Source organism: Phoca vitulina, unplaced genomic scaffold (genome assembly GCF_004348235.1).
Source record: "Phoca vitulina isolate PV1807 unplaced genomic scaffold, GSC_HSeal_1.0 scaffold21, whole genome shotgun sequence".
Classification (NCBI taxonomy): Eukaryota; Metazoa; Chordata; class Mammalia; order Carnivora; family Phocidae; genus Phoca; species Phoca vitulina.
This window is the reverse complement of record NW_022589724.1, coordinates 32,325,176-32,335,888: the sequence shown is the minus strand read 5'-3', so window position 1 is coordinate 32,335,888 and position 10,713 is coordinate 32,325,176. Positions and strand designations below refer to the sequence as shown.

Genomic DNA, 10,713 nt, shown 5'->3' with positions numbered 1-10,713 from the left:
CTGGGGGTGGGGCGCAGGTGGGGAAGCAGGTGCAGGCGGGGCGCAGGCGGGGAGGCGGGTGCAGGGGGGCTCTGGGAGGGGGCGCTGGGGGTGGGGCGCAGGTGGGGAAGCAGGTGCAGGCGGGGCGCAGGCGGGGAGGCGGGTGCAGGGGGGCTCTGGGAGGGGGCGCTGGGGGTGGGGCGCAGGTGGGGAAGCAGGTGCAGGCGGGGCGCAGGCGGGGAGGCGGGTGCAGGGGGGCTCTGGGAGGGGGCGCTGGGAGTGGGGCGCAGGTGGGGAGGCGGGTGCAGGGGGGCTCTGGGGGTGGGGCGCAGGTAGGGAGGCAGGTGCAGGCGGGACGCAGGCGGGGAGGCGGGTGCAGGGGGGCTCTGGGAGGGGGCGCCGGGGGTGGGGCGCAGGTGGGGAAGCAGGTGCAGGCGGGGGCGCAGGCGGGGAGGCGGGTGCAGGGGGCTGTGGGCGGGGCCGCCGGGTGGGCGGGGCCGGGCGGGGGCCTGAGCGTGCGTGCGTCCGTCGCAGCCCCCTGTACGACCAGTACTGCAAGGACCACTTCGGCGACGGGCACTGCGACCAGGGCTGCAACAGCGCCGACTGCGAGTGGGACGGGCTGGACTGCGCGGAGCACGTGCCCGAGCGGCTGGCGGCCGGCGCGCTGGTGCTGGTCGTGCTGACCCCGCCCGCGCAGCTGCGCAACAACTCGCTGCACTTCCTGCGGGAGCTCAGCCGCCTGCTGCACACCAACGTGGTGTTCAAGCGCGACGCGCACGGCCAGCCCATGATCTTCCCGTACTACGGCCGCGAGGAGGAGCTGCGCAAGCACCCCATCAAGCGCGCGGCGGACGGCTGGGCCGCGCCTGGGGCCCTGCTCGACCGGGTGGAGGCCGCCCTGCTCCCGCGGGGCGCGGCGGGCCGCCGGCGCAGGGAGCTGGACCCCATGGACATCCGCGGGTGAGGAGCTCCAGCCGGCTCCCCTGGGCCCTCCCAACTTGATGTGGAAGAGACGGAGGGTCGGACAGGACCGGGACTTCTGGGGCCCGCCTGTCCAAGCTCCTGGCCCTCCACCTCCCACCCCCACCTCCTGGCAGGTGCTCCGGCGCCTGGGGTCAGCTCCCAGATAAGGACTAGACTCCTGAAATCTCTGTTCTTCTGCAATGGGAAGAGGATGCTTGCGGCTGCCAGTGGGATGGGGGAGGGCGGCAGGGCTGGCTGGGAGGACACTCCGAGGGCTGTCTCAGGTGTCAGCTCCACTGTGTGCTGGTGCTAGGCTTGGTGGGCTGGAGAGAGCACTGTCCACCTCCGGGGTGGTTCTGTGCAGGCGTGGCTCCCTGCGGCCCCAGGCCACCTCTCGCATCCTGGGAGTGCCCTCCCCCCCCACCTTGGGATGATGCCGTGGGCCTGAGGGGTAAACAGGGCGGCTGCAGGGAGCAAACCTGAGGTCTGAGCCTCCTCACCTGGCTGTGCCCCCAGATCCATCGTCTACCTGGAGATCGACAACCGGCAGTGTGTCCAGTCCTCCTCACAATGCTTCCAGAGCGCCACGGACGTGGCCGCCTTCCTGGGCGCACTTGCCTCACTGGGGAGCCTCAACATCCCTTATAAGATCGAGGCCGTGCAGAGTGAGTAGCCCGCCCCAGCCCTGCTCCCTGAGGGACAGTTTGCTGGCTTCTAAGGAAAGTCTACCTGGGAGGGGGCAGGTCTCCCAGTACCCCCCCAAATGTTCTTGTTCTCTGTGCCATTTTCCGCCCACGGGTGCGTGTCATGCCATCCAGAGTTCAGGAAGCACTTTTGTGGGATTTTCTGCCTGGTGCGCCCTCCCTCCCCGTAGTGACAGCTGTCGGTGCGGCTGGCCCAGGGGACGGACACATCTGCCAGAAAGTGGGAGCCTTTTTCTCCCCTCACTCATTCCCCTGATTTTTCTCTGTTGGGTATTATTTCAAAATCATTACAGCTTTTTAAAAAAGAGAGAGAGAGAGAAGAATTGATCGGTGTCATGTGAAGTGTTGAAGTTTGTATCTCGAAAATCCCCCTAAATCCTTTGTCTTAACAGCTCAATGCAAGTGCAGTGATTTGAAGTTGGCTAATCCTTCTCCCTTAAAGGAGAAAAAAGTAAAAGCCGTCTCCAGATAGTCGGCTGGTGCAGGAGAGAATTTAGCAATAGTTTGCAATTCTGATTAATCGCGTAGAAAATGACCTTATTTTGGGGGGTGGGATGGAGGAGCGCGGGTGAGGAGGCGCCCAGGCGTGGAGCCAGTCCGCTGCCCCCCGGCCGCCGGCCTGCCGCGTAGCTGCCGCCTGATGTCCGGACGCCCACAGGTGAGACTGTGGAGCCGCCCCCGCCCCCGCAGCTGCACTTCATGTACGTGGCCGTGGCCGCCTTCGTGCTGCTCTTCTTCGTGGGCTGTGGGGTGCTGCTGTCCCGGAAGCGCCGGCGGCAGCATGGACAGCTCTGGTTCCCCGAAGGCTTCAAGGTCTCGGAGGCCAGCAAGAAGAAGCGGCGGGAGCCCCTCGGCGAGGACTCCGTGGGCCTCAAGTTAGTGCATGCCGCCGCAGCCTCTGGGGGGCTTGGGGGAGATGGGGCCCGCCCCCTGCAGACCCACGGGCCTCACCTCACACAGTGCGAGGGCCCCTGGCGGCTGCCTGAGCCGCAGCCTCAGGGGGAGCCCCGCTCAGCCTCGCCTCCCCACCCCCCCGCCTCCAGGCCCCTGAAGAACGCCTCCGACGGTGCGCTCATGGACGACAACCAGAACGAGTGGGGGGACGAGGACCTGGAGGCCAAAAAGTTCCGGGTGAGTCCGGTGGGCTCCTGCGCCTCCCCGGGCGGCCCTACCCCTGCCCCGGGCCCCACGTGACAGGGCCCTCTGCTCACCCCTTCCTCAGTTCGAGGAGCCGGTGGTTCTTCCCGACCTGGATGACCAGACAGACCACCGGCAGTGGACCCAGCAGCACCTGGACGCTGCCGACCTGCGCGTGTCGGCCATGGCCCCCACACCACCCCAGGGAGAAGCCGACGCTGACATGGACGTCAACGTCCGAGGGCCAGGTAGGTGCTCCGCCGGCCGCCGGCACCGCCCCCCAGGGGCTCTCAGGACAGGGTCCCATCCAGCAGCCGGCTGGGGGTCGGTGTTCTGGAAGCTGAGCACTGCGGGGGGCAAGGCGCTCCCTCCGTGGAGCAGGATGGGCCATCCCGGGAGACTCTGCTCTTAGCCAGCTCCGTCCTGGGGGAGGCTCTCTGCCCACCGAATTAATTCCTTCTCTTGAACCATCTGAGGAGCTGATTTCCCAGCCACACATTTCTTATGTGGCCTCTTCTCGGGTGGGTTATCAGTGAAGATCTCAGGCAGGTCAGGAAGCAGAGCCACAGGGTCGCCTCTGCCCGCCGGCCTGTTGGCAGCTGGACTTGGCTCTGTCCCCTGGGAAGCTCAGGTTGATTTTGGTGGCCCCGGGTGGCACGGCTATGGGCGCGGGGTGCCACGGGCTGGGCTGCACGTCCACACGCTGCCCACCAAGTCGGGACCATCGACACACCAGCCCGCCTTCCTGACGGAGCCCTTGCCGCCCCCCTTGCCGCCCCCCACACAGACGGCTTCACGCCCCTCATGATCGCCTCCTGCAGCGGAGGGGGCCTGGAGACGGGCAACAGCGAGGAGGAGGAAGATGCGCCGGCCGTCATCTCTGACTTCATCTACCAGGGTGCCAGTCTGCACAACCAGACAGACCGCACTGGCGAGACCGCCCTGCACCTGGCCGCCCGCTACTCGCGCTCTGACGCGGCCAAGCGCCTGCTGGAGGCCAGCGCAGACGCCAACATCCAGGACAACATGGGACGCACCCCGCTGCACGCCGCCGTGTCTGCCGACGCGCAGGGAGTCTTCCAGGTGGGCAGCTGTGCCACACGTGCCCTTCCGCCTGCCCCCGCGGGTCAGGCATTGGCAGGGAAGGCAGGCTGGAGGCGGGCCTGCAGGAGGGCGGCGTGACCTGGGGGGCGGGGGGCACGGGGCGTCCGCGCCCTGACCTGAGACGGCTTCCCGGTCCCACGCGGCAGCCCGGCAGGGCCTCCCGGCTCCGCGGCCGCCTTGCCTGGAGGCGTAGCTTGTGGCGGCGAGAAGGGTTTCAGGGCTGCGGCGGACCTGGGGCTCTGGCCTCGCTGGGAGCCCGGGCATAGGGTGGGTCTGGGGGATTGCCCCTGCACCGGCTCGTCCCCGCCACAAGTTCCCGGGCCCTGGCCGGCCCTGCCCTGAGCAGACAGACCAGGCGGGGCACAAACTGGGGGAGTCGTTGCAGAGCTGTTAACGTGATGATTTGTGACGCACCGTTCTGCGGAAGTCAGGCCCAGCGAGCCCCTGGAGGCGGGCTCTGGCTGTCTGCCCTGACAGCCTCTCCGGCGAGCAGACACGTAAATTCCCGTGGGCACTTCGTGGGAGTGAAGCCAGCCGTGACGCTGCCTGGCGCCCCGTGCCTCCCCCCACCAGTGCACAGTGACCATCCTTCCCACTTGGGACCCGGGGTGCAGCAGCATCTGAAGGACTGCCTGCACTTCTTTGTCCTGCATGGACACAGCATAGCTCAGCGGGTCTGAGTCCGTGGTCCAGGCGTGGCTCTGCCCACTGGGGCTGGGCAGGGACTGAACCCTCTGTGTCCTGGGGTGGTGATGGCAGCCAGGCCTGGGGCGAGGATGAGAGGAGGCCACACTTGGGCATCGAGGGGACAGGTCTGTGGGGGCGGCGCAGCCAGCGCCCCGGCCCCTGGCCCCTCCAGCCGTGGCTGGCGGAGTTCCACCCTTCCTGCACTCCTCCCGCCGTCCATGCTGGCTGGGGCCACACAGACCCCAAGAGGGACTTTGTGGTATTGCGGACCGGTTCCCAGGTATTGGTCTGAGGCCGGCAGCCTCAGACTCCTGTCTGCCAAGCCTGAGAGCTTCCCTGTCGTCTAGATCCTCATCCGGAACCGGGCCACGGACCTGGACGCCCGTATGCACGATGGCACGACACCGCTGATCCTGGCGGCCCGCCTGGCTGTCGAGGGCATGCTGGAGGACCTGATCAACTCGCACGCCGACGTCAATGCCGTGGACGACCTGGGTAAGGCGGGCTGCGGCCCGGCCCGCGCAGGATGGGCCTGCTGCCGCCTGGGCTGCCCCAACCTACCCTCTGCTTCCCCACGCAGGCAAGTCTGCCCTGCACTGGGCCGCCGCCGTGAATAACGTGGAGGCTGCCGTCGTGCTCCTGAAGAACGGGGCCAACAAGGACATGCAGAACAACAAGGTAGGCTCCGGGGCCGGGGTGAGGCTGGTAGGTCCCTCCACCAGCACCACCCCTTTCTGAGCACGGCAACACTGAGCCGCTGCGTAAACCCCTGGGCTCTGACTTCCCAACCTGGGAAGTCCCCGTGAGGAGCCCTGAGCTCGGTGCCTGTGCATCGCTCACTCTACGGCCTCCGTCCACGTGCTTGCTCACACCTCCCCAGCAAGCGCATGCGTCTTAGCTCCGTCACCGTGACCAGCACTGCACCTTCTGTCCTTGGCAGTCACTGGGCAGGGAGGGTCGCTGCAGATGGTACGGAGAGAGCTCGAGCGCTGCTGGGTGTGGGGCTTGGCACATCGTGAGGCCCCCAGGTGCAGAGGTGAGCGGCCACCTTCCTGCACGTGAAGCCTCGGCCCGTCTTGCCCACTACCGCCGTGGCATGTCCCCAAAGCAGACTACAGACCCAGTCTGAGCTCTGGGTGCTCATTGGCTGCAGGCAGGCATCCCAGCTCCTCGGCAGCCGGGCCTTGCCCACATCTCCCTAACCCCGCCTGGGTCTCCCTCTTTCCTTCCTGGGGAACACAGCAGCTGTTGGACCCAGGCATTCCTGAGTCCCCTGTAGGTGAGGTGTGACCCCGTGCCTCCCACTGGGGAGGCTGAGCCTCAGAGAGGCAGGGACTGCCAGAAGGATATCAGGCCACGGCCAAAGCCTTGTGTGAGCCAGGGAGGCACCGTCACGCCACACGCTCCCCACCCTCTGGCCACGCAGAAGCTCACGGAGACACGTGGCAGACAGGGAAACCGAGGCTCCGGGAAGGAGCTAAGGCATCAGGCTCACTTGGGGACCATGTGGGATGGGGCACTCCCTCCCTGGTGCCGAGGACACACCTCAGGGATCCTCAAGCCCCTGAAATTGCTGCACTCTTTGGCTCTGCTGTTCTGGAGGCAAGAGAGAGGCCACAGTTGTAGATTCCCCACGGGGTCTGTGTCCCCCATACAGGTGAAGTCCCGGTGATTTAGAACACAGAGTCCCGCAGACCGCCTCGGAGCGGGTCGGGTCTCGGGAGATAGATTTTAAGGCTGTTCACGAGGCCTAATCCGGTCAGCTAACGGCGGAGTTACGGGACAGCCCACGTGAGCGTCCTTCTGCCGCGGTCCCTCGGGTGACGGGGCGTGGGTGTGGGCGACCCCCTCACCTGCGCCCCGGCCGTTCCCAGGAGGAGACACCCCTGTTCCTGGCCGCTCGGGAGGGCAGCTACGAGACCGCCAAGGTGCTGCTGGACCACTTCGCCAACCGGGACATCACAGACCACATGGACCGCCTGCCTCGCGACATTGCTCAGGAGCGAATGCACCACGACATCGTGCGGCTGCTGGATGAGTACAGCCTGGTGCGCAGCCCCCAGCTGCATGGCCCTGCCCTGGGCGGTGCGCCCACCCTGTCCCCGCCGCTCTGCTCTCCCAACGGCTACCTGGGCAACCTCAAGCCGGCCGTGCCGGGCAAGAAGGCCCGCAAGCCCAGCACCAAGGGCCTGGCCTGTGGCGGCAAGGAGGCCAAGGACCTCAAGGCGCGCAGGAAGAAATCCCAGGACGGCAAGGGCTGCCTGCTGGACAGCTCGAGCGTGCTGTCGCCCGTGGACTCCCTTGAGTCGCCCCACGGCTACCTGTCGGACGTGGCCTCGCCGCCACTCCTGTCCTCTCCATTCCAGCAGTCCCCGTCCGTGCCCCTGAGCCACTTGCCCGGCATGCCTGACGCCCACCTGGGTGTCGGCCACCTGAGCGTGGCTGCCAAGCCCGAGATGGCAGCGCTGGGTGCGGGTGGCCGGCTGGCCTTTGAGGCGGGACCACCGCGGCTCTCCCACGTGCCCGTGGCCTCCAGCACCAGCGCCGTCCTGGGCACCGCGGCTGCCGGCGGTGGAGGCGGGGCCGTGAATTTCACCGTGGGCGGGGCCGCGGGCTTGAACGGCCAGTGCGAGTGGCTGTCCCGGCTGCAGAACGGCCTGGTGCCAAACCAGTACAACCCGCTGCGAGGGAACGTGGCGTCGGGCGCCCTGAGCACGCAGGCCCCTGCCCTGCAGCACGGAATGATGGGCCCGCTGCATGCCGGCCTCTCCACCACGGCCGCCCTGTCCCAGATGATGAGCTACCAGGCCCTGCCCAACACGCGCCTGGCCGGCCAGCCGCACCTCGTGCAGACCCAGCCGCTGCAGCAGGTGCAGCAACAGCAACAGAACTTGCAGCTGCAGCCGCCCGGCCTGCAGACGCAGCAAAACCTGCAGCCGCCCAGCGTCCAGCAGCCGCAGGGCCTGCCGCCCCAGCCGCACCTCGGCGTGAGCTCGGCCGCCGGCGGCCACCTGGGCCGGAGCTTCCTGGGCGGGGAGCCGAGCCAGGCGGACGTGCAGCCGCTGGGCCCCAGCAGCCTGGCGGTGCACACCATCCTGCCGCAGGACAGCCAGGCCCTGCCCACCGCCCTGCCCGCCACGCTGGCCCCGCCCATGACCACGGCTCAGTTCCTGACCCCGCCCTCGCAGCACAGCTATTCTTCCTCGCCGGCGGACAACACCCCCAGCCACCAGCTGCAGGTGCCTGAGCACCCCTTCCTCACCCCGTCCCCCGAGTCCCCGGACCAGTGGTCCAGCTCGTCACCACATTCCCACGTCTCTGACTGGTCGGAGGGCATCTCCAGCCCGCCCACCAGCACGCAGTCCCACATCGCCCACATTCCGGAGGCGCTCAAGTAAACAGCCGGCGCCCCGGCGGGACCCTGTGCTTCCTTTCCCAAGCCCTGCTGGGGCCGCCTGCATGCTCCGCATGGACACCGGGACGGACCAAAGGGCCTTTTTCTTAAGAAACATGTTTTTGTACAAAATAAAAGGACAAGGATTTTAATTTTTTTTTTTTTAGTATTTATTTATGTACTTTTATTTTACAAGGAAACACTGCCTTTTTATTTATACGTAATGTTTTCTATGGCTTCAGGTAACAGCTTTTATCTGTTCCAAGAAAATAAAGTAGTTCTCAGCCAGGATTTTCGTACTTATGATAAATATTGTTACGTATTTGTAAAGTATAAACAAAGATTCATGATTTATAAATGCCATTTATTTATTGATTTTTTTTTTTTCCTTCAAAATCCAAAAAGAAACGATGTTGGAGAAGGGAGGCTTGAACCAGCATCGTCCAGAAAGCTGCCAGGGTGCCTGGGCCTGCTGCCAGGTCCCCAGATGCCCCCCACCCCACACCCGGCCCCGAGCCTCCTGCGCGCATCACCTGTCTTGTGCGGGGAGATGCATCTAGACGCAAACAATAAGACAGAGCCTTTGTCACACCTTTGGCATGTGGATTAATTTGCATCTAAAATAGGAACGTAAAATGTAAAATGATGTGGTTTATACATTGTGGTGGCTTTTTTTTAAATGATTTTTTTGAAAACATGCTTTTAAAGATGTGTTCTTGGGGTGTCCCAAGAACACATTTCATGGTACCGATCATGAATCTTTGTTTTGGGTTCAGTATTACCCAGTTGTTGATTGGTCTTGTGAGTTCCTGTTCCTTCTAGAAGCTCCTCTGCCCCCACCCTGGCCTGGATGTTTAAGCATTGTGTAAGAGTGAGGAGTCAGGTGGCTGTGGGGCACCCACCTGGGACGCCACGTGGAGGAATCCTACCCTTTTCTGCAGAGAGACACTGCCTGGGCCACCCCGATGGACCGGCAGCACTGGGCCTAGGCTCAGCTCGAGGCCCCGTTTTCACGAGAGACTTCCCGGAGCAACCTCTGTCCAGGCTTTGGAGAAACGTGGCTGTGTCCGGCCTCGGTTTGCAGAGACGGCTCATCCCAAGGCCTGGGCAGCTCAAGGGTGCAAGCAGCTGAGGTGGTGCCCCCAGGGCCACAGAAGCCAGCTCGAGGGCCACCCCTCCCAGTCTGGGGGGGGGGGGCGTGTACCCGGGGAGGGAGCAGATTCTTGCAATATCAAGTATAAGCCTGTGGCAAAGTAAATATCTGTAAATACATTTTTAAAGGTGGATTTTGTTTAAAAAATCTGAATGAACAAGTCTGTCGGGGGTCATGCTGACGAGGGATGTCAGAACATGGCTCTGCTCACGACCCAGGCCTGGCAACCTGACCTGCCGACGCCTGGACCGTAGCTCCGAAGAGCAAACCCAGGGAAGGCTTCCCGCTGCCTCCTCCAGGCAGCCTCCCCGGCCTTGCGGGGGGCAGTGTTGTGCCATCCCTAGTGGGCATGACCAGACATGCCCTAAGATATTGATTCTTACTGTGTTTTGTAAAAATAGAGTGTAGTTTACAGAAAAAGGAAACTTTTTAAAAAAGTTATCTACGTGCAAAACTGTAGGTGATGAAAATGCTGTATTTTTTTTTCATCTTTTTTTGTTAACTGATTTGCAATAAAAGTAATGCTGATGGTCATCCCGATTTTGCTAAACCTGGTTGTGGCGTTGGCTCCCTTTCTTGGAGGGAGGGCAGGCTGTTCTGCTCCGAGGGAACCAGCAATTCCTCTGATCCCTCTGATGGAGAGCGATGAAGCCCACCCAGCCCTGGCTGCTCAGAGGTTCTGCAGTGTCCGCATCTGTGTGGGCCACGCCCCGAGCAGGGCGCACGCAGCCCCCCTGCAGGGGCCTCCTGGGTCTGGGGTGACGTGGCTGCCGGGACAGCGGGCTTAGGCTCCCCCATCTGTCTCGGTCAGAGGGGCAGGGCACCACTTACCCGACCTAGGGACGGCATCCGGGAGCCCGCGGCAGGCAGGAGGTGCACAGGGAGGGGCCCGGAGGCCACAGTGGGGAATCCAGACCCCAGCAGGAGGGCAAAGGGAGCCGCAGAAGCCTCTGAGCAAGGGCACCGCAGGGATGATGGAGGGAGTGGGGAAGGTTCTGTGAAGCCCAGGGAGTACTGCTAAGAGGGCTGCCCCCTGCCAGTCACCCACACGGGCCTCCCTCTCTCCCTCCTGCCTCCACCCGGCCCCACCCCAGCTAGTGGATTCAAACCAGATTAACAGAGGGAAAGTCTGACGCCCCCTTCTGCTGCGAAGTGCTGCCCGCCCCTGCAGGCCCGGCCTCCCCAAGCACAAGTGCAAGCCCAAGATTTCCTCGCTGAGTTTGGAGGCTTCGTTCCCACCTGGCACAGTGTCGGGCCCTGGGCTGTGTAGACGGGACAGGAGGTTCCAGGAAATGGAATATGGTAAGTGGCCCAACTGTTGTGTATGGAGAAAGTAGACCCAGTCTGAAATCTGCCCCCAGAACTCCCAGCGCCCCACGACGCTGCTCCTAGGTGTACACCCAAAAGAAGTGCAAATGGACCAAACGAGTCCACACACGCACCTGTTCACAGTGGCACGATTCACAACAGCCAGGAGGTGGGAACAGCCCAACGCCCATCAGCTGACGTGTGGATCAACAAAATGTGGTAGGTCATGCCGCGATGGTTCATTTTATGTGTCAACTTGGCTGGGCCATTTGGCCAAACAT

At 63.9% G+C, this 10,713-nt stretch overlaps 1 protein-coding gene across 1 annotated transcript in view; it reads left to right on the top strand.

Annotated features, from left to right (window-relative positions):
• Nucleotides 1-9,666, top strand: part of NOTCH1 (notch receptor 1) — a 44,218-nt gene extending 34,552 nt beyond the window's left edge. The window contains exons 26-34 of the mRNA XM_032418482.1: nt 514-942; nt 1,462-1,610; nt 2,308-2,524; nt 2,693-2,780; nt 2,872-3,034; nt 3,574-3,869; nt 4,925-5,072; nt 5,158-5,255; nt 6,452-9,666. Coding sequence (XP_032274373.1) covers nt 514-942; nt 1,462-1,610; nt 2,308-2,524; nt 2,693-2,780; nt 2,872-3,034; nt 3,574-3,869; nt 4,925-5,072; nt 5,158-5,255; nt 6,452-7,975 — 3,112 coding nt within the window. The 3' untranslated portion in view covers nt 7,976-9,666. The remainder of the gene's footprint in view (nt 1-513; nt 943-1,461; nt 1,611-2,307; nt 2,525-2,692; nt 2,781-2,871; nt 3,035-3,573; nt 3,870-4,924; nt 5,073-5,157; nt 5,256-6,451) is intronic.
• The last annotated feature ends 1,047 nt before the right edge of the window (nt 9,667-10,713 follow it).